This window comes from Accipiter gentilis, chromosome 21 (genome assembly GCF_929443795.1).
Source record: "Accipiter gentilis chromosome 21, bAccGen1.1, whole genome shotgun sequence".
Lineage (NCBI taxonomy): Eukaryota > Metazoa > Chordata > Aves > Accipitriformes > Accipitridae > Astur > Astur gentilis.
Window position 1 is genome coordinate 12,549,074 of NC_064900.1, and position 24,762 is coordinate 12,573,835.

Consider the following 24,762-nt stretch of genomic DNA (forward strand, 5'->3'; position numbering starts at 1 on the left):
CCTGCTGAGGTCTTCTAGGTGGAAGTAATGAAGCCAGAAAAAGCTCCAGGGTTTTTTTCAGGCTTTTTTTTTGTTCTGTCCTCCTACTTAGAAGATGATCAGAGAAACAGCAATGAGATGAAAGGCCAAGACTGAAAGGAAGGGGCATGGGTAGGTTTTTGAGAGAGAGAGGAGGGAAGACAAGGAGTTAAACTTCCAGTGCTGGTTTTCTTCCAGGGTATCGGAGGTACTCTCTGCTTAATTGCAACGAAAATGCAACTGTGGAAAGGCAGGACAAGTAGATTACCTTAGTGATTTATAGGGAAACTTGTCTGTGGCAAACACTGGGGCTAGGCTGGCGTGAGGCTTGCAGGGGCCTTGGGCACAGTGTTTCCTGGGGGAGACACTGCAGTCCGGCATACGCGAGTGGGATATCTTTGGTTCACTTGCAGCCGACAGTAGCCTGGTTTCAGCTGGGCATCTGTTATGGCAACTGACCGCTATGGAAGTGTGGGAAGAGAGATGTTTTCCTGTTTGCCTTCTATGTGGCACATAGGGTTTGATGACAGAGAGTGGAGTATCCATTAATCTTAATGGCTTCTGGCGGTCTTAGCCCCACGGACCAATGCTTTTGGACAGCACTGCTTATAAGCCGAAGCCTTGAACTTACAAATTTCATCTTTCTTCACTTTGAACAGGGCACCAGTTAAGGACCAGGTCATCAGCAGGGGTGTGATTTGCAGGGGGGAGCACAGACACATTCACCGGTAAAAGTGCTTTGACTTGGCTTGTCAAAATCTGCTCAGGCCTGACCTATCCAAGCACACATGGCTGAGCACTCTGATAGATGGGAGTTTGCACATCAGCACATCTCATTACCTGAAAAGCTACAAACGTTGCTTTTGCTTGGCTGAAGCGCTGCCATGACATGGCTTCTGTAGTGGGTGTTATTGCTGGCTTCAGTGCTAGCTGGGTCAACCACATTACTGTAGAAACTCTATTTTTTTTTAATATATTATTTTATTTGAAATACAGCAGGTTTTCTAGCACTGTGATTCTCCTAACAAGCCACATTTAATCTAGTGGTATGATTCACGTACACTGTGTCAATATTACTTGTCTTTTTCCCTGCCGCACGTAGCTGTCCAGTTTCACATGAGGAAGAGAGAAATTGAGAGTAAAATTAGCTAGTGGCCCCGATAAGAGGCGAGTGGTGTAAGACCATTAACTGATGGAATAGCAGGGCTTGTCTGTGCTTAAAATGCCACAGACTGATAAATGGATACTCTGCCCCAAAGATGTGCTCACTTAGCCTTTTTATTTTAATTTCAATTGCTGGGGATACAAATAACTAAGCTGTTCTCGGCCTGCATAAGCGAGGCAAAATAGCTTTATTAGCAGTCAGGCAAGCTGCCTATGCAAGGCGGTCAGCTGCTTCATTTCAGGTGATGTGCTCTATCAACGGCTGTTACATGTTGTGTCTGCATCTTTGAAGACAGCTCAATTGCCTGTAATTTCCAAGATGATTTTGTCTGTTGGGAACTGTTTTGTTACATCAAAGGCCTCTATTGCATAGTCTAGCATTGTCAGGAATCAGAAATTAAGTCAGAGCCCAAGGAGAAGAAAATAAATAGGAGCACTGTGATTTGAAGCTCCATCTCCAGATGACAAAGATCTTGAAAGCGAGCAGCATGGTATTCGTTCAGTGGAGGAGGAGACAGAGGTTGAAAGTTGATACTGAAACATATGTTAGTAGACAATTATTAATAATTTAGTATTTAGCAATCAATTGCCACCCACTTCCATACTTTGGTAAAAGCCTCATTTCAACTTGCTCACAGTTTCGGCTTCCAAAAACTTAAAGGAACAGCTATTGTGTGTTGGTTCTGTCTCCTGTGATGGAAAACGTGTATTCAAAATGTTAATGACTTGCCTGTCTGTACGCCGATCTTCACAGACTATTAATACCACACCAGTTATTATTAGTACATGTTTATTGAAGGTATAGGTATTTGACCTTCTCTAGGTTCAAAATGAAGCTGAATTACAAATTCAGCTGGGATATTTGGAAGGACAGCCAAAACCTTTTCTTCTTCTGTTGGAAGTAATCTTGGCTGTAATTTGAAGAAATTGTTCAAGGGACAAAATATGCAATCATACAGAGTTAGTCTGTGTCAGCTCTGATGAAAATTGATTGACTTAAGAATCTTTATGAATGCCTTCTCAAATGTTATCATAAATCATCACTTAACATGTCTGTGAATGCTAAACAAGGGATTAAGAACTGTGCTTTACCTGAGTTTTGATTAAAGAAAATCAGATACAGGCACTATGCAAGAGAATTCTTGTAGGTACTAAAAGCAGGCTTTAGTAGAATTAATTTTGCATTGTGTATGGATGTTTCTCCCTCCCATGTTTTTGTGCAGCTTGTTAGGCTTAGTAAAGGGAGATCCTGAAGTACAAGCAAACTGTCACTTTTGAAGTTTGGAAAAAATATAGTGCTGAGGTTAGTAGCTCTCTAGAGTATCCTGATGTGTTAGCGTGCTGATGCTGGCAAGCTGGTTCTAGGATCCTGTCAGTTAAAGGAGCAAGAAAGACTGCCTCTGAATTGGTCATGAAGGCAGCTTTGGTCAGAAGGGAAGGACGTCTATTACACAGAGAGGATTTGGTAGATGATAGGTTTGATAAGCTAACTGCCTCTTTTTTTTTTTATCTGTACTCAGTGGTGAAAGCGTGATTCATCTTCTCTGTTTTGTATGCTTCTCTGTCACCACTGTGAATAGACTGAGTCTAGAAAACAGACTTGGATTTGTATGCCTAACTTCTATACAGTCTGAGATGGGTGAATGAACCCTACCTCTCTCCTAGCATAGCATGAGGTTTGTGCAGCACGAGACGAGTTTTTTCTCCTAGAGAGCTGAATCACCGGTATTCCAGCTTCCTCCATGACATGTATGTAATATAGGCAGACATCTCGGCTGTGGCTTGAGGCTGTCACATAGATTTACTGTAGCCCTTCTCTTAATCAGGGACTTGGTGGGCTGGGGGTGTGTGTGTGTGTGTGTCACAGATTAGACTAACAGGCTGCCCCTGGTTGTGTGTGGGTCTTGGAGAGAGAAGGAACAGAAAGTCAGGCTGCCAAACAGATGTGCATGAGGAAACCACAGCCCTAAGAGAGAATGATGCAAGTAAAACCAAGTGTCACTGTCATTGTGTGAATAAATTGAGAAGTTTGTGATTTGTGACGGTGGGTTTTGTAGTAGTAGCAAAGCGTGAGGAGGTGGAACTGATCTGGAAGCCATGACAAGGGCAAGAAAATAGGATGCATCTGAAACTAATCACCATAGGTGTTATGTTGATTTGGGTCAGAAAGAGATAAGATTCATGTATTGATATGTATTACTTGCAGGAGATAAAATCAAGCTGCTTAATACCAGTTCATGTGTACCAAGTAATGGCTTAAAGCCGGTGGCCCTTTCAGGTGGACCTACGTGAAAGTATATTTCTCCACAGAGCTCAGAAATGGAATAATTGGCTCATATTAACTTTTCAAGCTGACCCAGAGTCACTGGTATCTATCAGGGGAACCTGAGAGAGTAAGGCTATGGTTTGTGTTAGCTTTGAATTTTCTAATCTTCAAACTTTTTTATATAGGGAGCAGGCAATTAATGAAACAGAAGGAAAGAGCAGTGCTCACTTTCATGAGATGATTTTATTTCTAATGTGTTTCATGTTTTATTTCAGTGTGCCAACCTCTTTATTCTTAAGTTTACTTGGAAATGGAATGCACTTATCTTGGAAAAAAAAAACCCACAACAAAAAACCAAACTCAAACCCTAGTTTTTCTTTTTTAAAAGGAGGAGAGGGGGAAGTAAGCACCAGGTGCTGCAACACTGTTGTGGGTTGGCTGTGGTTATCAGCCAAACTCCCACCCAGCTGCTCAGTCCCTCCCTCCCCTCCTCAGCAGGATTGGGGGAGAAAGAGAAGAACAGGAAGGAGACAAAAATAATGGTTTGAGATGAAGACAGGGAGACTATTTGCCAATTACTGTCTCGGGCACACCAGACTCAACATGGGGAAAATTGACTTAATCTATTGCTGGTTAAAATAAAAATGTAAATACTGATTTGGGTAGTGGGAAACAAAAAGGCAAATGTTGAAACAACACTGTTTCTCCCCCCTTTCCAGGCTCAACTTCATTTCTTCACTTACAACTCCTCTACTTGCTCATCCCCCAAACCCTGAGTAGTACAGTGGGGATAGGGGGTTATGGTCAGCATACAACGGCTTCTCTCTGCTGCTCCTTCTTTCTCTCTCTTTTCCTCTGCTCCAGCATGGGCTTTCCATGGGCCGCAGTCCTTCGGGAATATTCATCTGCTCCGGTGTGGTGTCCTCCACGGGCTGCAGCATGGATCTCTGCTCTGGCACCTGGAGGACCTCCTCCTCCTCCATCATTTTATTTTTAGCTTCATTTATTTCATGCAAGCGGCCCATATACACCATCGGTATGTGAAAGGTGTATAATAACATTATTTACCTCGTCAAAGGAATGGAAGTAACTTCCACATCAGCCTTTCTGTGTAATCTAGAGAAAATAGCATATAATTTTCTTACCAGGTTTAAAGCACACATTTAATGCTGTACTTTTTGATTGACTCTTGTTGCTACTTCAATAACAAACACCATGGTTATTTTTACCTTCTCAGGAGAAAAATATGTGAAGTTAAACAGCTGAAGGTAAGTGAAATCTGGAGGTGATAACTGTGCTGCCTCAGAGCATAAAGGACTTATTGAATAAACATGCAAAAGGCTTTGATACAGACAAAGGGAAAGTATTTTTATGTACAGTGCTCTTAAACTATGGGCCAGCTTCTGAAATGCCGTTTGTATCCTAGTACCTCGCTGTCTACAGGATAGAGGAAGGCTTTGGGGAATTACATGGACACTTTAAAAGAACCACAGTAGTCCCCCCAAAATTAAGTATAATTAAAAAAAAAATGTGGGAGTTGGAAGCAATTATAAATAATAATATGAAATAAATGAATAGATTTTCCTATGCTACTAAAGCATTAATAAAGCGCAGAGCTTAAAGTATCACTTCATGTGATTAAAATATGTTGCAGGTTTAGAACAAATAACAATGACGGAGGACATAAATATTGTGCTTCAGGGCATCAGCCAAAGACTAACACACAGATAAGAAATATTTTAGTTTACAAGTTATCTAACTGTAGGATTTTTTGCCTTGTAGCCGAAGTCATCTATTGCTGGTTACTCAGATGGAGGATCAAACCTGGAGCCCACCTTTTATGAGGTCTGACTACCTCTTTTCTCTTCTATACATCTACACCACTATGTTGCTAAAGTTTTTATGAATGTTAGTCTAAGTTTTATATCTTCAAAGATAAATTAATAGAAGGGGTTTATTTTTTTAATAAAAAATTGGCATTTCTCCAGTGCCAGTTCTGAGGTCGACCCAAGAAAGGCACTGAGGTTGCTTATCACTTAAAAGTGAAGACAGGTCTATACTTAGCATCCATTGAGGAAAGTACTGGTTTACATCCTGTATAAATATTTAATTACCAAAGAAAATAGGATGGAACTGTTATGGTACAAGTGACTTCCTGCATCTGATTACAAAAAGGATTCTCGGTTTGAAGCCTGATCTGTTTTAACAATATGAAATATGTTGCCTAGAGCAGCTTATTTTTCCGTTACATTAAAATAATCAAATTTGAGTGTTCAAAAGGTATATTATGAAATTCTGGGAAAAAGTCAAAATACTGTTCTTGGTTTGCAATGGTTATCTGCTATTCTCAGCACTCTTACTCAATGTGCTTAAATTTATTTTCCTTCTTTAGTTGCATGATTTTGCTCTCATATTTACATTTTATTTGCTACTTTTCTTGTTTAGGGCAGCTAATTTTGTGAAGTTTTAATGATATATAGATTTAAGCACTGTGATTTTATTTTAACAAGTTGGAGTCTATTTCAGCTTAAAAAGACTATGAAAAGTCTATTTATTCAGTCCCACTTTGATGTCTAAAGTTACTTGATAGCATCCTTCTAATATTCACCAAAGAGCAACAGGGCAGATGAGATTACAATTGGAAACTCATCAAAGTAAATTGATGCCTCTCTTGGTCCTGGACATTGCTGTTAGCTGTCTTCAGCTTCAGAAGTAGGAGTAGTGCCTGGGAAACGGTGCAAGGCTTTTTCAGCTGGGACAAGCAATAAAATTAATTCTGCTGGAATGGATGAAAAAAACGATCACCCAGCAGCTAAACCTGAAGATGTACTAAGTGTAAGTAGGTGACTTAAGCGTTCTTGATTTCATACACTTCTTGACACTATTAGATCTCTTCTGATCTAATTCTCAAGTATTAAACTTAACATCCCAGTTGATTTGTTATAACTTTCTGGTTTATAACTCAATCTGAAATTGTCAACATATGTTTGCATATCTTCAGATTTGCTCGTAACAAGTATTTTCAGACAACTGAAATGATGGGAGTGTCAGTGTGATAATGCGAAAAGCTTTTATTGGTGTCATGGCAGCACATTTTTCCAAAAAGAAATCAATTTCTAGGCAAGAAAGGCAATGTTAAAGCAGGTAAAGTGTTTTGCTTTTCCCTGAGAAGATACAGAAGGGGATTACTGCATGAGTGTTAACTCTTGACAAAGAAGTAATTAAATAATTTAGTGCATGGTGACAGTCAAATTGCAGCTTTAGCTGGAAACCAATTCTAGAATACAAGAACGAAGTTGCAGTAGAAAGGAAAGCTGAATTAAGAGCTGTGATCCTTACCGAGGGAACGAAACCACTTTCCCCTTGTTTTTCATACTATAACGTGTTTATGGTAAACTAATGTAACCTTGGGAGATATTTAAAATGCAGAGCATAGCATTCAATATTCCTATGAATCCTGTGTAACAGACAGCTTTGCCATGCAAGCCTTGATTCATGAAGAGAGTTTTTTAAAAATAAGTTTAGAATTGCAGTAGATGCAATGAAAACGTTGTTTCAAGTGCATCCTTATAGTCCAGTGATGTCAATCTTGAGCAGCCTTTAACAATCCTTGATGGGAACTTGGTATTTAATTTTTAAGAATAAATCTGTCTGGTTAGATCTACAGCTACAAAAAGGAATGACATGGAAAAACTTAAATATAAAATACTCTTGGGGGAATATTGATGAAAGCGGCAACTGTTCCCATTGATCGATAGTGGCCCAAATCTCAGATGTCAGAACTGAGCATTCATTGGGCTCTCTTAAGCTGTCCTATTGAACGCCTGAGTATATAAGGGAACTTTACATGACAGATCAGAGCTTTAAACAAATAGGCAATTTTGTTTACATTCTTACATAGAATTGTACTCAATACATTTTTTAAAAATACAGAAGAGGGATAAATTGAATCTTTCTTGAGAATGTGCAAAACAAGTGCACTTAATTACCTAAGTAGAACACATGAGTTTGAGACCTTCCGGTTCAGTGTTTTCATGTTTTCTTTGAGGAAATTGTGAAGTGCACTATCGGGTACACAGAGCTCTTTTATTGAAGGCATTGTCCCACTGAGTTTTGAATATCTCCAGGGACGGAGGTTTCCTGACCTCTCTGGACATGGCTCGGGTGTATGGCTCTCATGGTTAAAATCCAATTTTCTTTTTGTTTTTCCTGTACCCCTCCCCTCCTCCAGCTGGAATTTCCCCTGCTGCCATGTGTAACTCTTGTGGCTGTGTGTGTCTCACTGTGCATCAGTGAGACAAGTGGGGGTCTGTCTTCTCCATAACCCACTTTAGGTAGGGAAATCTATAATTAGATTTACTCACTGACTATGCCTTCTTGTCAGCAGCTAAAGAACCATGGGGCTCTCAAGTTTTTGCTGTACATCATATCCTCCAGCCCCTTGCCTCCTGGTGGCCCTCTCCTGGAATTACTCCAGTTTATCAACATCTCTGTTATACTGATAGGCCCCAAACTGGATACAGTACTCCAGATACGGCTCTACTAGTGTTGGGCAGAAGGAAACAACCACTTATTGTAGATTATTTCACAGCACTGCTTTTGCTAATGGCTAGTAATTGAGTTTGGCATTTCCTTGGCATCAAGCTCCATCAGCGCACAGTTTTTGTAGCCTCTGTGTTAAACTTAGCATCCCATGTTGATAACTTGGAGCGCAGTTCTTAGCTGGGTACTTCCTGACTTTCATAGTCTTCTCCCTCCAAGTGAAATATAATTAATAGGGATGAAAACTGTGTCTTGTGTCCACACCTTTTAGTCTACATCAGGCCACAGGCTCTTGCAGTGTACCTTCTGAGAGGCTTCAAAGAATGAAATGATGGTAAATAGCCTGGCAGCTGGTTGCAGCCTTTCTCCTCGCTGCAGCTGTAGCTCTGCAGAGACTAAGGGTCTAGTATAGGGAGACCAGTATAGGGAACAGCCAGACCTGCCCAAGTCAAGGTCTGTGCTGTTGTACGTGCATCTCTTCTGGTTGTGAGCTCTCTGGTGTGTTTCTCTATGGGCACTGAAAGGGATAGGCGATGGGACAAGGGTATGACCCTCAGCAGAGCGAGGCTATGTGCACCTCAAGAAAATCATACACCAGTTATCATTGGTCTTTGTCAGAGATTCCTGACTTGCCTTGCTGAGAGATGACATACCTCTGAGTAGGTCCTAGCCCATAAGTGGCATAAAATCAGCTGGCTGGGGGGAGACCCACTTTGAAAATGCCCTTGAAAGGAGTTAAGCTATTCCAAAGACTAAGACCAAAACAAACAAAAAAGCTTTTTCCTTATGTTTGAGAGGGTGAAGTTCAGATTTATCCTTGTATATATGAGGTCCTGAGCCAGGTCGTTTTGTCTCAAAGTCTGTTTTGTGCTTCATGGAAGACTTTGCTCTAAAACTCTTGCTGCAGCTTGCTGGCTGGTGTTTGTCAACACCTCCAGTCATGGAGAAACCACAACATCCTAAGGCAGCCTCTTGAGAGCTTCCTTCTCACTAGCATCAACATGTTTTTGGAATATTGTTCCTCAGCATTCCATATTGATGTGGCAATATTATGTAACTTATGTTATAGTTGTGATATAAGGAGGAGAGTCAAGGGGTTTTTTTATAGTTCTAGTTCTGTTGCAGCTGGGTATCACAGCTATGCCTGTGTTCATACCCAGTGCACTTGGTCATTAATGCCCTGAGTGGTCCAGGAATTGGCCAGTTAACCTCTGCAGAGATGAAATAATGATTTAACTTGAGAAAAGGTGATTGAACCTTTAGCTGATCTCACAACAAAGTATTTGACTGTCATGGAAGATCTCCAAGAGGGAATTTTATGAAGTCCCAGAGATTTCCCCAGGCACCTCTTGCTGTGCCTGCAGCAACTGATAGATGTTATTTGTATGCTTAAATGCATGGATTATCTCCTGCAGAGGAAAATGCATGGGGGAGTGTCTGGTACAGACTTTCCAGAACAGACCAAAGTGTAGATAGATATGATACTTACAGGAAGGAGAAACTGCTGCTGCAAATACAGAAATGGCCACATAGTAGTCTTTTGTACCTGGTTAAGACGCTCAAGAGATACTTTGAATCTAGCATTAGAAAATCTGGCACTGTAGTTCAAAATAAACTGTCAAAGGGCTGGATAACCAGATGAAGACCTTGTCCTTGTCCCATCCCAGAAAGACTTGTGCTGTGTCCTCCTGTTCAATGGAGGGAACTTCCCCTGGGGAGCTGGACGTGCAGGAGGAGGCTGTCTGTACCCACTGCTCCTTGTCCTGAAAGGAAGTGGAACTTTTTTTTCTGAGAAATGAATGGATTGAACCCACTCATCTTGGGACAGTTCTGGTCTGACAAGAAAGTAGCTTTTTAAAAATTTGGGGCGGTGTGGGGGGGGAACAGCAGTGTCATGTTGAGCATGAGCTAGAAGGTGTACATGTACCTGTCTCCTGGTTCCTTAGCAGGGAAGGCACAAGCTGTGCTATTGGAACAAGGATTGACTATTTGAATATCGTGCTAATCCCTCCCTCCCACTTCACACAAAAGGAGGAATGAATGGGTGAATGTGTGTCTGCTTCTGCACCAAACTTGCATAAGCATAGCAAAAGTTTGGGTCATGAGACACCTTGTTAGGTGATGTTACCCAGCTGCCGTTCTACAGTACTTGTCTGTGTATACATCTTGGCTGCAGACAGTACAAGGTAACTCAACATTATCTACCCTCTGGTCTAAAGAGGGAGAATTTACTTTATACTAATGAGGTATGCACAAGGATATAGGCATTCATTCATATGGTTAATGGTGGGTAGCTGTTGCATGTTGAGCTGTTATCCTAGGGTATGTTGTGTTTTCGCATCCTTCTGCAATAGGGACTGACTCTGTTACATTTGCAAGTGTTTTGAAGAAAAGGACCTTACTTTCTGACTGGAGTTTTAAACAGCTACTAAGTTAATTATAGTTGTGTATATGCAGTAACAGACAGATTTATGTGGGAATCTCTTCTAGCTGTTGCTCAGTCAATTGCTCTTAGAAATGTTCCACATTTTTTGTTGTCTTTCACCTTATTTTAGGTAGTCAACATCTCAGTCCAAATGGTAGCTGCAGAAGATAAGTTGGCAAAGAGGATTCTGGCAAGGAAAAAACATGGCAAATTGAAAATGAAGAAAAAAGATAAGTTGCTGTGGAATTTTCAAAACAAAATAATTCTCTTTACCCTCATCCTATTCATTTTAGGAGTTGTAACCTGGACATTACTGTGGCTCTTCATTGGTGAGTTGCTGAAAGCTCATGCCAATTTCATACATCACTGTCCCCAATAGCACTTTCAGTCGGGTTTAGGATCTCACTTGTCCTGGAGGCTGTTTCTAAAATAAACACGGAACTTATTTAAATGGGGCCTGAAAGACTTTTGCGTGCCTTTGTTAAGACTTAACAAGCAATTATAAAAGCAGGCAGAGCTTCTGGCTTTAGGAAGTGTGACTTTTTTTTTTTAAGTGTTATGCAAAACATTTTTTTTTTATGTGCTAGCTAATTGCACAGACCTGACAGTTCCTATAAACTTGATTGCTCAGAAATTTTGACTTCCACTGTGTTTCTTGGCTTGTTGAAGGTCAGGTAAGTCATTTGTCTCTCATGCAGAATAGATTTAAAGGCATTAAAGGGGAGTAAAATACAGATGTGTCTAATTGGGCAGTAAAAGCTATGTTCTCCTCTTTAGAATCCTGATGCCAATACTGCCTAAGATTCCTTAGGGATGCTCCAGCACCTGGATGTTGATATTGCCTTCATTATGCTGGTTCATTTGTATGGTGATATCTTACCTTGTATGTGGGGAACAGGTGCTCAATTAACCATATTGTGGTACTCATCTAGAATGGTTTGGCTGTGAAAAAGTAGTGTTCTTTTGGTAGTTGTTTCCACTGTAAGGCCGAACAGGTTAATTTGGTTTAGAATTTAATCACAGAAAAATCTCATTGTTATTTTAATAAAAAGTTAAAAAAAAAGGGCTAACTGTCATCTTTGTTTCTTGCAGTTCAGGCAGAAAACAAAGATGCACTGTATTTTGTTGGACTGTTTCGTGTTGCCAACATAGAGTTTCTCCCAGAATATAGGCAGAAGGAGTCGAAAGAATTCCTCTCCATGGCACAGAATGTGCAGCATGTGGTAAGACGAGTGGGCTGCTTGGCTAGCAAAAAGATCAGGGCTGTGAACAAGAGGTGTGACTTCCAGGTGTTATTGAGTCTGCTGTGGTGTTCTGCTCCCCCTCGCCCTCTCTCTCCCCCCCCCCCCCCTTTCTTTTTTTGCCCCTCTGGAAGATTATGTACAAAGGGTGGCTATCTGGAGGTAGGAAGGACCTGACTGCTTACAGTTTGTTAATCACAAACTGAGTTTTGAAAAGGTCTGTTTGACTTTTACATTTACTGAGAATTGTACATATTTCCCCCCACAAATTGGGGTCTATGAATAGAACTCTACAAAAGCCCTTCAAAACTTAATTGCCACTTTTGAGACATTATACCAATGAAGTCTTTTGCATTTAAATTGGTATCTGCTGCCAGTCCTCTGCCTTAAAGCATCTATAATTACCCTAGAGCTCTCAAACGTATTTACATTTACACTTCCTTCTGATTCTAGGTATTCTAAAGACCATTATTATTCCCAAATGCCTTGCACCAGTCAAAGCAGTTAAGGCTGCTCTGCAGTGGGAAGAGAGGGGTGGGAATCTTGGTTAAAAGGGAATTTGACTTTAAAGACATTTGGTGTAAGGAGGAAAAGACATTAATGCCAGGAAATGCAGCGCTGTCCGCATAAGGATTCAAGCAATAGTACAGAAACTGCTAAACGAACAAAAAAATAACAACATCAGATACAACCAAGAGATTTTTGAATAGCCGCAAAGTTTTTGTCATTTTATAATATGAACTCACATTCCTGTTTTCCAGTTCTATCTTTTTCTCTCCCCCCTCTAAAAGCTGAAGCCCTCACAAAAGACCTGAAAGCAGACAGTTTAGTTTTCCTAGTCCTGCACGTTAACAGCTGAAGTGCTTTCAGGCAGGGGGGACAGACAACAAGCACAAGTAGTGCCCTTTTCCCACTCTTCATGGAGCACCTCTAACCTGCCCTGAGCCTTGTGCCTTGCTTTTGTCCCAGAGCATCCTGCCATTGTCACACATAGTGAAGAGAGGTGACAGACAGCAGGTGTGAACTGCTGGTGTCACCACCTCCTACTCGAACATAACTTGGAAATTGCTTTTTTTTGTCTGTAAACTTTGCCTGAAGTCACCAATGGATTTTGCATTGAAACTGAAACTGCACTTCTTGGTGACATGACTGTTGGCTAAAATTGCTAGCAGGGATGTGGGGGACTGGGGGTTTTGTTTGGTTTTCTCCTTGAAACCCTTTTGTTCATGGCTCCTGGCCCGGAGACCCCTTGAGTGGTAGTAGAAGAACCTCTGAAGATAGGCTCCTTTCCCCTTTGATAGTAACATTAATATATAAAATCCCTTGTAGCCTAATCTGGAGAAAGATTGAGCTCCACTCATTCTATTTAAGCCCTTAAAATAACCGTTCAAACTTTGTCAAACACTGAAAGTTAGGGAATAATATTAATGTGATTTTTTACAGCCTTTGCTTCAAAATAATCCATGTTACAGTCCCTTGGGCACTAATTTTAACCATTAAGGAGCAGGAGGAGGTCTGAACAGCTTGAGGTACATGCCACCTTGTGGCTTTAGAAGTGTGCCTCTTTGAACAAGAGGAGTGAAGGTTATTGTCACCATCACACACATACAAAAAACTGGTGGAACTGAGAGCTTGCTTTCCCCAAAGGCATGAAATGAACAGAGTTTTTCCTTTTCCACATACATTACACTGTGTATTGGAAATAAATATGTTAATATGAAGCTGTTAGTGAAGAAAATAGACACAGTCTGAATTGAAATGCAAGAAAATTCCATGTAAGCATTAGAAAAGCCATTTTGACTGTAAAGGTGATCAAACACTGGAGCAGATACTCAACTGGACGTGGCCCTGAGCAACCTGGTATAGTTGATCCTGCTTTGAGCAGAGGGGTTGGACTAGATGCTCTCCAGCAGTCCCTTCCAACCTCAGTCTTTCTGTGATTCTGCGGAAAAAGCTCTGATATGTGCTGTTAACTGCACCTTAGTACCAACACACAGAATGTTATGAGTATGTGCTTATTTCCTGAAGACTGGCCCTAAGTTTCAACATCAGGATAGAGAAGCCCTCTGTGTTTGGGATTTGCTGGGCAAAGAATGTGCACTCTTTTAAAAACTCATTTCTTTGGAAAAAGCATTGCTGTACACGTCAGTGGGCCATGGGCAGAAGATTTGATGTTTCCTGGGAGTACTGGACTTGTTATGTGCCCATTGCAGAGCTGGTCTGTTCTTGTCTGCTGCTCTGCCTATCTTGGCTGCTGTATTTCTGGAAATGTTTGCAGATTGCATATTCTTGGTAGAAAAGTTGATGTTCCTAGGAAGCCTAGGCATATAATATCTCTAGGTACGGCTGATTTTTCAGAAGTGCTAAATCTTCATTGGCTTAATACTTTCTCTTTCAGATGAACTTGGTCTACACGACTTCCTCTTTCTCCAAATTTTATAAGCAGTCTACAGTTTCAGAAGTCAGGTAAAACTGTAGTTAATGTAATTGTGTTTCTGTTGGGTAGTATATAATGTAATGAGCCCACAAGAGAAACCTATTTTTGGTGGTTATTTACTCTCTTTGCTATGCACTTGTACTAATAGCAAAATACATTTATAACCTGTACCAATTCATTTCACAAAAGTAAGGGCAAACTGAAGTCATATAAGCAGTTGCTTGTCTGCCAGGAGCATAATCTAAGGTAAACAGAAATAATGTCCCTAAAGAGGTTTTGTGATGCTTTGGCTGATAGGTCACAGAGAAGTTTAACCACTTAAATATGCAGAGCACAACTCTGTATTATTGACCAAGTTGCATGTATTTTATAAGTAACGTTTTTGGTAGAAAACTGTTTTCTACTGAGAGAAGAAGGGGAAAATCCCTATACTGCAATAAAGTACATTTACTCTAATATTATGTATGCAATTAATGCTAGAGGATTAGTTATTCCAATCCAGTAATCTTTAGAAGATAATCCAGCTCTAATTCAAGTAGATATGATGATTTCCATAAATCTCAAAAGCCAGGAGCCCTCAGGAAGTCAGCCTCGTGAAGGTGCTCAACTGGCTGTGAGGAGTGCATTTTGGGCTTGCTTTGTTTGGGTTTGTTTTTGGTTGGTTGGTGTTTTCTTATTTTTTTAGGAAAGAAAATACATTCAGGGTGTCAAAGCAACAAGGCAAGATGGAAATAAGCCATACTCTTCTAAATTTGTACTTCAGAAGTTTGTGTTGAGAGTCCAGCCTTAAGAAAACTTTCAACATGATGGTAATCCGTAGGACCTTTTTATTTCAGTAACAACAACAACGGAGGCCTCCTTATTCATTTCTGGATCGTATTTGTGGTACCACAGGCGAAAGGCCAAGCGTTGTGTGAGGATTGTGTGGCTGCCATTTTAAAGGATTCCATTCAGACAAGTGTCATTAACCGGACCTCGGTGGGAAGTCTTCAGGGCCTTGCGGTTGACATGGACTCCATTGTACTTAGTGGTTAGTATTAGCACATACCCATATCCTTGAGGAAACACTGTGTTAAGCAAACATTTTTTTCTTGGAGTAGCAAATTCTAAAAATAAACCAAAATCTTTACCCAGCATCTTTAGCTTCTAATACTAAAATCATTGGGGGTGGGGCGGGGAGGGGGATGGGGGGGGATAAAAAAAAAAAAGACAATGAAAACCAGATTTGAGGTCAAATGAAGGTACAACGTATCCCTGTGAACGCCAATTGCAAAACTTCCTTTACGTGGAGTGCTTCTGTTCCAACTCGGGAGCTAAGCCTGATACCTTGTAGCCAGCTCAGATTTGGGTTAGTCTGTGGCTTTATAAAAAAGATGAAGGGTTAAGGTTTCCACATGGACCAAACTTTTTAGCGCCTCCATTGAAAGTGAGATTCTTGTCACCCCTTTATTAAAGATTAAGAAACAGATTATAAAGCTGCCCATTCATTAAACAATTCCCATGCCACTCCTGTCTGGGGAAGAAATTAGTGATGTAGGATTCAAGTATTTTTTTTAATGTAATTAGCTACAAAATGTTATGTGATTTTTTTCAGCTGTGTGAACAAAGGACAGAACAGGCTTCATTTGAACAACTCTGTCCAATTGAAAGCTGAAAAAGACTGTGGTAAAGGATGAGAAAACAATCTCCTGGGTACCTCTGTCTCAGTCCTTCAATTAAACTTGACTGCTTAATTGACATGCAGTTTCTTCTTGCCTCAGGTGCTATGATGTCTGGGAACATGATACTTCCAAAGCTGCTTGCAGAATTTGCAGAAATTAAGGGGGCTTGGGCAGCCTCCCTCGTTGAGATAGCTGTTTTGTCCCGTGTGTTTAGTGTTATGATTAAAGGAGTGTGATTGATTTTACACTGTGAATTCTGGATTTTGGGTAAATGAGAAAACTCACACAACTGTCTTTCTGTGTAGCAGGTCTTCGGTCAGATTATTGGTCGACAACAGGAACAGGTAATTCACCATTTTAGCAGCTTCCTGGCAGAGGAGAGGTGGAGAACAAAGCTTTTAGTTCATGTCTTAGACTCAAAGATACTGTTCGGTGTTAATTTAAGAAGGTTGAATTCAGCCTTGGCATTTATGTCCTGAGTTGCTCTAAGAATGACCAAGAGTCTTGAGTGCGACAAATACAGACAGAAACTCTCTGCCTTTAGTCTGACTGGTAAATTTTTTAGGTGTACCTAGTGGCATGGTAGGAAATAAATATTGACATTAAGGCTTTTTTAGGGCTTTTATGGCATCTTTGACACAAAGGGAGAAGGATGACCTGCCATATTCTAGGTGTCTTTGAGAGACTTAGTGTAGTCAACCACAGGTAGCAGCTAGTATCTGAGAAGCACAGTGCTGGTATGCAGTGATGTTGCAGGGGAACAACAACATGGATTGCCACAGGAGTTGAGAAAGTCTTATATTTGTTGCGGTATCTTGAGTGTATCTGCGCAGGACCACAGAATATGGTGCAGAAGTGAAAGTGTTAATGCAGCAGCGTAGAAGGAAGGCGCATCGCCTGGTTGTATTTTGAGAGCAGTGGAGTTACTTTGGCATGAAGACGCACCTAGTTATTATTTCAGGTACAGCACTGGAGTGCAGATTTAGTGAAGACTGGGTTGGAGAAGGGATTGGTAGAGTTTCAGCTACTGTGAGTGACTGGCATTGCTATGGTATCTGGCTGTGCAGGGTCTGCTTGGGTAAAGACTATCCAGCTTTGGTTTCAAACTCGTATGCTTGCATTACTTCTAGTTCCAGAGCCAGCTCTAAAATCTCTGCACCATGCTCCTCACCAGCAGTGAGCTCGCCACGTTATTAACTACTTGGTAGAAATGATTGCAGTCACATAATTCTGAAGATTATGATCAAAGCCGGCTTTGTTAGAAGCAAGTAAATAAGCACAAATAACTATTATAAAGAAGAATGTTATTGGGAAGAGATAAGAACAAGAAGGAAGAACAATGGCTCAACCAAAGCTTTAAATAGTTATAACTGTAATTCAGTTGAATGGTACGTGACCCTTAGAGATTGTTCATGAACATTCATAACGTTAGTTTCAAGACTGCAAATTAGAAGTGGAAGTCAGACAAAGCCTGCCACTTCCTGCCTTGATTAACTGCTGGTTAAAAGGCCAACATTTACTTTGAGTCAACAATCGACAGTGAACTTTCACAGTGCTCTAATTGGTGTTCCATGATAGTAACTATTTCAGAGACTTGTCTTTTTAATAGGCAGAAATTAATGCAAATATTTACTTTGGATCTTATTACCCTAGTTTGCATTTTCTTCCTCCTCACCTTTCAAAGGGTTATGTTAAGAGTTTTAGATACGACCAAACAAAAAAATCCCTAAGCTCTTTGCTGAATGGGAGCTGCAACCTTGAATTGAAATAAAGACTTCAATACGTTTGACTTGAAAGCAACAATTGTTTCAGCTTAATTGGGAAAAAAAGTGGCTTGTAGATTAGGCTGTATTGCTTACATTTCATGGTACTTCCATTTCTAACAGTGACTTCTAGTGCTGCAAAAGTTTTCAAGACTTGACAGGACAAACTCCTGGCCTGAATTAATTTTGACCCTGCTTTGAGCAGGGCATTGAACAAGAAAGGTCCTAGCATCCCTTCCAACCTGACTGAATTGGTGAATCTGAATTTAGTGGTAGCACTTACAGCTCATTTCACAATAAAACATTGAGAAGCCTGATGACTGAAAAATGATCTAAAACACCCAGAGTGATAAAAAAACGTAGCTTGATTTTTATTTTGTTTTTCTTTTACTTAGTATAAATTTCCTAATCTCTGTAGGCGTGAGCAGTTGATTTCTGCCTTGACGCATGTTTCCCAGTGAACAATTATTTGATTTAAGTATTTTATCGTCTGGGGGCTCTGCAGATCTTTAACTGAGAATACTTGTACAAAATGGTGGTGCTTTTGTGCAGATACCCTACAAAGACTTATTTACAGCACTGTTTGCAATGTTCTGTAGTTATATGAATAGACTTTTCCTTGACCACAGACTTATAACTAAGATGCAAAAAAAGAGTGGCATACACTACTTTGTTTTAAAGTTTAGCTATGCTTTCATATGTTGCTTTAGTTTAAAATTATTTCTAGGTAGAGTTTTGGGGTGGTTTTTTTGGTTTGGGTTTTGGGTTTTTTTTTTTTCTACTCAATAAGGATTTATCAGTTTTGTAGTGAGTATCTAGTGTTGAAAATGTGACATTTCCACAGGAACAAATTGTATGTATGATCTGTATGCTGATCACCTACATGAACACTTTCCTCTGGATATCCACGCTAACTCAGGGGGAACGATCTGCTATTTTAAGCTGATTGCATCAGTGGGCCATCTTATTCGCCTTTCAATAGTATCCCTTCAGATTGAAGCGGACAACTGCATCACTGACTCGCTAACCATTTATGACTCTCTGATGCCAATCAAACATAAGATACTGTACCGGTGAGTATAATTTTTCATTGAGAATTCATTGACGATTATTTGGGTTTTTTTCCTGTAGATTTGTTGACCGTGTTTTTGGTGGGTTTTGGTTTGTTTTGTTAAAAATACTCTGCTTTTCATGAGTTATGCACACAACACCTGGCAAAACACTTTTTTTTTTTTTTAGAAATGGAAAAGTTGATCTTGCTGATAAAATAAACAAATATTCTTTAAATCCTCCTTTCTTCTTCAACTGCAGTTCATCTTCACCTAGCTGCAGAACTATAAGAAGTTCACACATTACTGGATGGAATTTTCTGTTTCTCATCAGGAAACAGGTGCTAACTAAAAGAAAATGTCAAAATTTCCTCCCCTAAGCAAACTCTACTTCCATATGAGGATTAGTGCTCTTCATACGAAGACTGAAGTTCTAAAACTAAGTCTTGTGATTCTTTGGATACTTACCACTACTTACCAGTTCAGTGTTTTTTTTTTTTAGCTGCTCTATTTGAGTAGCTTAAAGGGTTGTTAAAATCTAGAGTTGAAGCTCTGATGGGTTGAGGGATGTGGACTTTCTTTTAAAATTATTTTCTATTTTTTTTTTCCTCTCTTTTTAATGATCTAGTAGGCTTGTTTGGGGATTTTTTGTTTGAAATTCCTGGTAGCTAGTTCCATAGATCTTTGTCATACCAAAAGGTGAAGGCAGCATGTCCATAGAGTAGACGAAGAGCTCAGTGTTTTGACCCTGAAATCCTTTTCTCTGGCCTGTCAGTGTGTGTATAAGCCTCAAAAAAGAGCATTGGCTTTTCAGTCCTTTTCAAGAGCTGTCCTCTAGTAATCTGAATCACTCACTGACTTGTCTATAAAACAGCAGATGGTGTTGACTTACTTGTTAGTATTTGTAGAGGACTGAGGATATCTGCTAGGTAATGCATATGGAAAGTAACATTTTTTTTTTTTATGAGACTAGTTGATTGGTTGAGGTTCTTAATTTCTGACTTGAAGAATAACTTGCTTGTCTTTCCCAGTCTCCAACCTAAATCTATTGGTCTAATAAAATAAATTTTCTCTTTCTACAAGCCTTTCTTTACTATTGGCTTCATTCATTTTCGCTTGGAGTGAAGGCTGAAAGTCAGTATTATCTCCTAGAGCTACCCATCTTCCTTTTCGTGTTTGCAATTTTTCTTTTTTGTAAGAAGTGACTTTCCAATACTGTTTCTAACTGGCCTTGTAACAGGTACTCCTGTGTTTAAGAGCATAGAGCTTTTACTAGGCTTTGAAATAGGTAAGCTCTGCACCAGTGGAAAACTTATGCACAGAATGAGAGCAATGTGTTGGGGTTTTGGTTTTTTGTTTGTTTGTTTTTTTACTGATTGCTTATGTACGTACTCTCCTTTCTCAGAGCTTGTGAACCAGCCAATTCATTGGTGTCACTCGTGTCCACGAATAATCTCATGCTGGTAATGTTTAAGGCAGCACAAATAAAGGAATGGAAGGAATTCCATGGCTATTTTGAGGTCATTACACAAGAAAGTAGGTTTGTTCTGTGTTTGGAAATGTGTTTATTGTATTGTTTCTGTCTAAGACCCCAAAGTGGCTGTCATATTCCTGAGTACAGACAAATGACTCCTGTATCTCAGTTTCTGTTTTTTCTACATGCCTGTCTTTCCTTCATCTCTTCTGCATTACTGATGTCTGCCTTCCTCTTGAGTAATTGAATCTTTGCAAATTATCTGTCCTTAAGTGAAATATGAAGGTAGAAGGCTGAAACCAGCACTGACTGAATCCAGCTGGTCAGGACTGCAATGTGCCAGTAGATGGAGATGTTATTCTAGGTGTAGCACTGCTCTGGCCTCTCTCCTGGTTTGGGACTCACTGATGATGTTAAAGGTGGAAGGAGTTCAGCACTAAAAACTACTTTCAGAAAATAGAACTTCAGTAGCTTTGTCTGCATTTTCTATCGGTCCCTGCCGCCTCATTAAGACAAAGGAGTCAGTTAGTTATGTTTGTCTGTCAAGTCCATTATCTGTTTTTTATTGCTTTAAGAAGTGGTTAGATCATAATCACAAATAGTACAAGGGATATCACGCTAGTAGCACAAGGAGAAAAATCTAACACAATCCAATACAAGGAAATTCAAGCTGCTCTGAAAGATGCTGTATACTTTCCATGTTGAGAGTAATTATACATTAAAATACCATCATAAAAGCATGTGATATTCTTCGTCGTAAGTAGCTTTAAATTCAGGGCTGTTATTTTTGGTTGCTTGGTTTAAATTCAGGGCTGGAGTTTTGTCGTGGTTTAACCCCAGCCAGCAACTAAGCACCATGCAGCTGCTCACTCACTCCCCCCCATCCAGTGGGGTGGGGGAGAGAATTGGAGGGGGAAAAAAAAAAAAAAAAAAGTAAAAATCATGGGTTGAGATAAGAACAATTTAATAGAACAGAAAAGAAGAAACTAATAATGATAATAGTAACACTAATAAAATGACAATAGTAATAATAAAAGGATTGGAATATGCAAGTGATGCACAGTGCAATTGCTCACCACCCACTGACTGACACCCACTTAGTGCCCAAGCAGCAATCCCCCTGCCCCCACTCTTCCCAGTTTCTATACTAGGTGTGACGTCCCATGGTATGGAATACCCTGTTGGCCAGTTTGGATCAGCTGTCCTGGCTGTGTCCCCTTCTAACTCCTCCTGCCCTTCCACCCTTCTCGCTGGCTGGGCATCAGAAGCTGAAAAATTCTTGACTTTAGACTAAACATTACTTAGCAACAACTGAAAACATCAGTGTTATCAACATTCTTAATGCAAACTCAAAAACATACCAGCTACTAAAAAGACAATTAACTCTATCCCAGTTGAAACCAGAACAGTTTTCTTTGTTGGCTTTTGTGTGCGTGTGTTGTTTTTAATGAATTCTCTAAATCCATTGAGCAGTCATAAAAGAAAGTTTTGGCTTCCAGGAGGCTGATTAGATTAGCACATTGTCCATTTCTCTTCTAACTGGCTGCATTTTAGGACTAGAGATCTTGATGTACTACTGCAGCGTGGATGTGTTGATGTGCAACGCTGTTCACTGAGACTTGTTTGCAGAGCTGATTCAGTGAAATAACCAATATAATACTTCACAATGTTTTCTCCTGGTTCTGCACAGCCCAGCAAGCATTCCTAGTTTTTTTACATCCCTTGTCTGTCCGTGTGCATCATTGGGAAGGGTATCTTTTTACAACATGAACCCAGATAAATATAATTCCTAAGCTGCCCTGTTTTGCAGTAGAAGACTTTTGATAATTTGGATGCTTAGCCCACTGAGTAGCTTTGCTGGAAGCATACTAAGGTTTACTAACTTTTGCTTCCTTTTGTTCCCCTAGGGTGTGGAAAAGCAATAGTGACAAAAGAGAAGATTGGCTATGAAGGGAGAATCACAAGTCCCTATTACCCAAGCTATTATCCTCCAAAATGTCTTTGTGTATGGAACTTCCAGGTAACACGAATCTCTTTCTCTCTTAGGCACCCTTGCATGTTTTGGGCACACGGAGCCTGTAAGTATAGCAGACACAACTGTGTAGGGTGTAACCTGGACCCTTACACATGTGGCAGTTTATGGAAATGATATAGCTGAATAGCTGGCTGTGCTCAGGTTTTTTGTATTGGGTTTTTTCTTTTTTTTTCTGTGCTCTTATTTCTAACAAAGAGAACATAGTTCCTAAGCTGGCCTACTATAAAGGTGAAGAGCTGAGGTAAGTTCAGATGTTTAGCCTGCAGAAATACTTCACAGCAAAGAATGTAAGACTTTTCTGGTTTTCATTCCCCTCTTCCCACCCCCAAAAATTTGGAAAAAAATGATGTACAAAAGATTCCTCTAATCTAGTTATTACGGTCACTTCTCTGATATCTCTTTTCAGTCTATTTTGTTATGCTTAATAAACTGACTTTTTCTTCTAAGATGGTCTGTCCTATCAGCACAATCCCACAGACAGGTTTTTCTTGGTATCCTTTTTCTGCATCTGTTGAGGTACTTTCCCGAAAGCAAATGACTGAAAGTTTACATTGGTTTAAAATAGTTTTGTCATGCCTTGTCTGATGACGTTAGTGTTTTCTTATCGATGCTGCTAAAATGTGATCTTTAACTTATGGTTTGCCCTTCAGTGTTTTTCTCTCCAAAGAATATGGTAATGGATACGATGCAGTCCACTGTTTACCCATCTTTCTGCTTATGTCTGGTGAAGCTAGTGGTTGCCCACATTGAATCACACCAATCTGAATGGAGTCCAGCTAGTCATGACCTACAGCCTCTTCCTCTTCTAAAAAGCAAAGGCGATTACTTTTTTGCTAAACTTCAGGTCTTCAATTCACCCTGGACTTCTGAGGCAAAAGTTTCTGGACACTTAATATGGGCAACCCCCAAGACTTATTTCTCAAAACAGTTTAATTTCCCAGTAGTTCAATGCTGAAACTTCCCTTATTTCCCATATCATGTTTTCTGTAAGAGAGGAGGAGAAAAATGTCCATTTCTGGATTCTTGTCCTGAACCAGCCTTTGTTTTCAAAGGAATATTGCCTTGTCTTGCAAAAAGGTTCTGTTCCTTTTGATAAAGGAAACTCTAATTATGAACCCTCATGGTACTGCTGGGTTTAAAAATCTTTTGCAAAATGCTAAAGAAAGCTTGGCTGAGCAGGTGCTAGCAGAAGACTACGATATTGTGGTAGGAGTAACTCCTAACATTACAAAGGTGACACAGGTATTCAGTGCAGTGTCTTAGCTAACAATCCGCTGGGGCCGTGTGTCCCTGCACAAGTAAATTTGGATGCGTTTGAGTCCTTTGATCTTGATACAAAAGCTGCTTTCTATGGCCAGTGGCTTTTTGAAGGCGAAAGGGCTGTTGGCTAGAGGGGGAGAAAGCCTGCAGCTGTGGTGGGGCTTTGCCAACCTTTGCTTTTACTCAAGACTGAATAGTTGGCAGGTGCCTCAAGTGCTGGCTGTCGAGCTGGTGAAGTCAGCGCAGCTCCCAGAGCATGGCATTGCCAAGCACCGTAATTGCCGAGATAAGTTTAAAGACTTTGGTGTACTATGTCCACAAAAGGAAAAAGATGACTGCACTGTCTTTCTTGCTCACAACAGACTCCACAGAAGAGCCTTGGTATAGCTCTGAAGTTTCATAACTATACCATCAGTGAGAAGAATATTAAAGGCTGTGAGCGAGGATGGTGGAAAATTAATGAACACATGTAAGTACTTCTGCATGGGTTATTAAACTAACATTACCAAAATAAACCTTCCCATCACTACTGCAGCTCACTCAGAGTTTCCATGAAGACAGAGATACTTCACTGGTGTCTCTTACTGTTCTTTCGCTTTGATGATGTAACTGAGTCTTTGTTTTTTTATATATATATATATATATACACACACACACATATATAATTTCTATTGAGAAGTACAAGAGAGATGAAAACAAGAGCCTTTGGTACTCTCTGGAGATAAAGAAATGGGAAGGGATGGGTGAAGGCAGATGTCCTGTGAACCCTAAAATAATTCTGGGTTTTCTGGGATCATTGAACAAGGTCTGTTAAAAACCTTTTAAGTGTAACTTAATTCTATGATTGCTCATGAGGACACCGGACCTAATTAACTTCTCAGTGAAAGCTATTATAATGAGATTATTGGGAATAGAAGAGTAACTGCTTCCGCATTCCGGTCACTGGGTCTTGAAAGAGAAACCACACAGATTGGCTGCAAAGGTACCACTGTATTTCTTAAGTGTTTTTTATTAAAATATTGCTGCCTTTTTTTCTTTTTCTATTAAAATACTGCCGCTTTCCCATGCGCATAGTCCACCCACTTTTTCCTCAGTTTTTTAAGTAATCTTTTGATCATGAGATGATGAGGCAAGGTTAGATTTAGGATGTTGGAATTTTTTTTAATTTTTTTTTTTTTTAAAGCTGTTCAAATGGAAACCTCAGTAAGATCAGACTTGAAACTGAATTTCTGAACTTGCTAGTGAAACTGAGAAAAGTCAGTCAGGCCTTTAAGAGTGTAACTGAAATAATTCCAGACTGTAGAAAAAACATTCTGTATTCTTTGATACCATGTTGTACTTAAAGAAAATTCAGTTTTTCTGAAGCTCCTAAAATTGTGCCTTGATGGGAATTCATTGCTGGACTAGATGGGCACGTAAAAATACCA

General features: G+C 40.0%; 1 protein-coding gene across 1 annotated transcript in view; it reads left to right on the forward strand.

Moving 5' to 3' along the window:
* Positions 1-6,197: 6,197 nt before the first annotated feature.
* Positions 6,198-24,762, forward strand: part of TMPRSS7 (transmembrane serine protease 7) — a 31,025-nt gene continuing 12,460 nt past the window's right edge. Inside the window, exons 1-10 of the mRNA XM_049824318.1 lie at positions 6,198-6,283; positions 10,546-10,744; positions 11,508-11,638; positions 14,055-14,122; positions 14,930-15,123; positions 16,060-16,098; positions 18,362-18,590; positions 19,972-20,102; positions 21,948-22,060; positions 23,698-23,804. Coding sequence (XP_049680275.1) covers positions 6,233-6,283; positions 10,546-10,744; positions 11,508-11,638; positions 14,055-14,122; positions 14,930-15,123; positions 16,060-16,098; positions 18,362-18,590; positions 19,972-20,102; positions 21,948-22,060; positions 23,698-23,804 — 1,262 coding nt within the window. The 5' untranslated portion in view covers positions 6,198-6,232. The remainder of the gene's footprint in view (positions 6,284-10,545; positions 10,745-11,507; positions 11,639-14,054; positions 14,123-14,929; positions 15,124-16,059; positions 16,099-18,361; positions 18,591-19,971; positions 20,103-21,947; positions 22,061-23,697; positions 23,805-24,762) is intronic.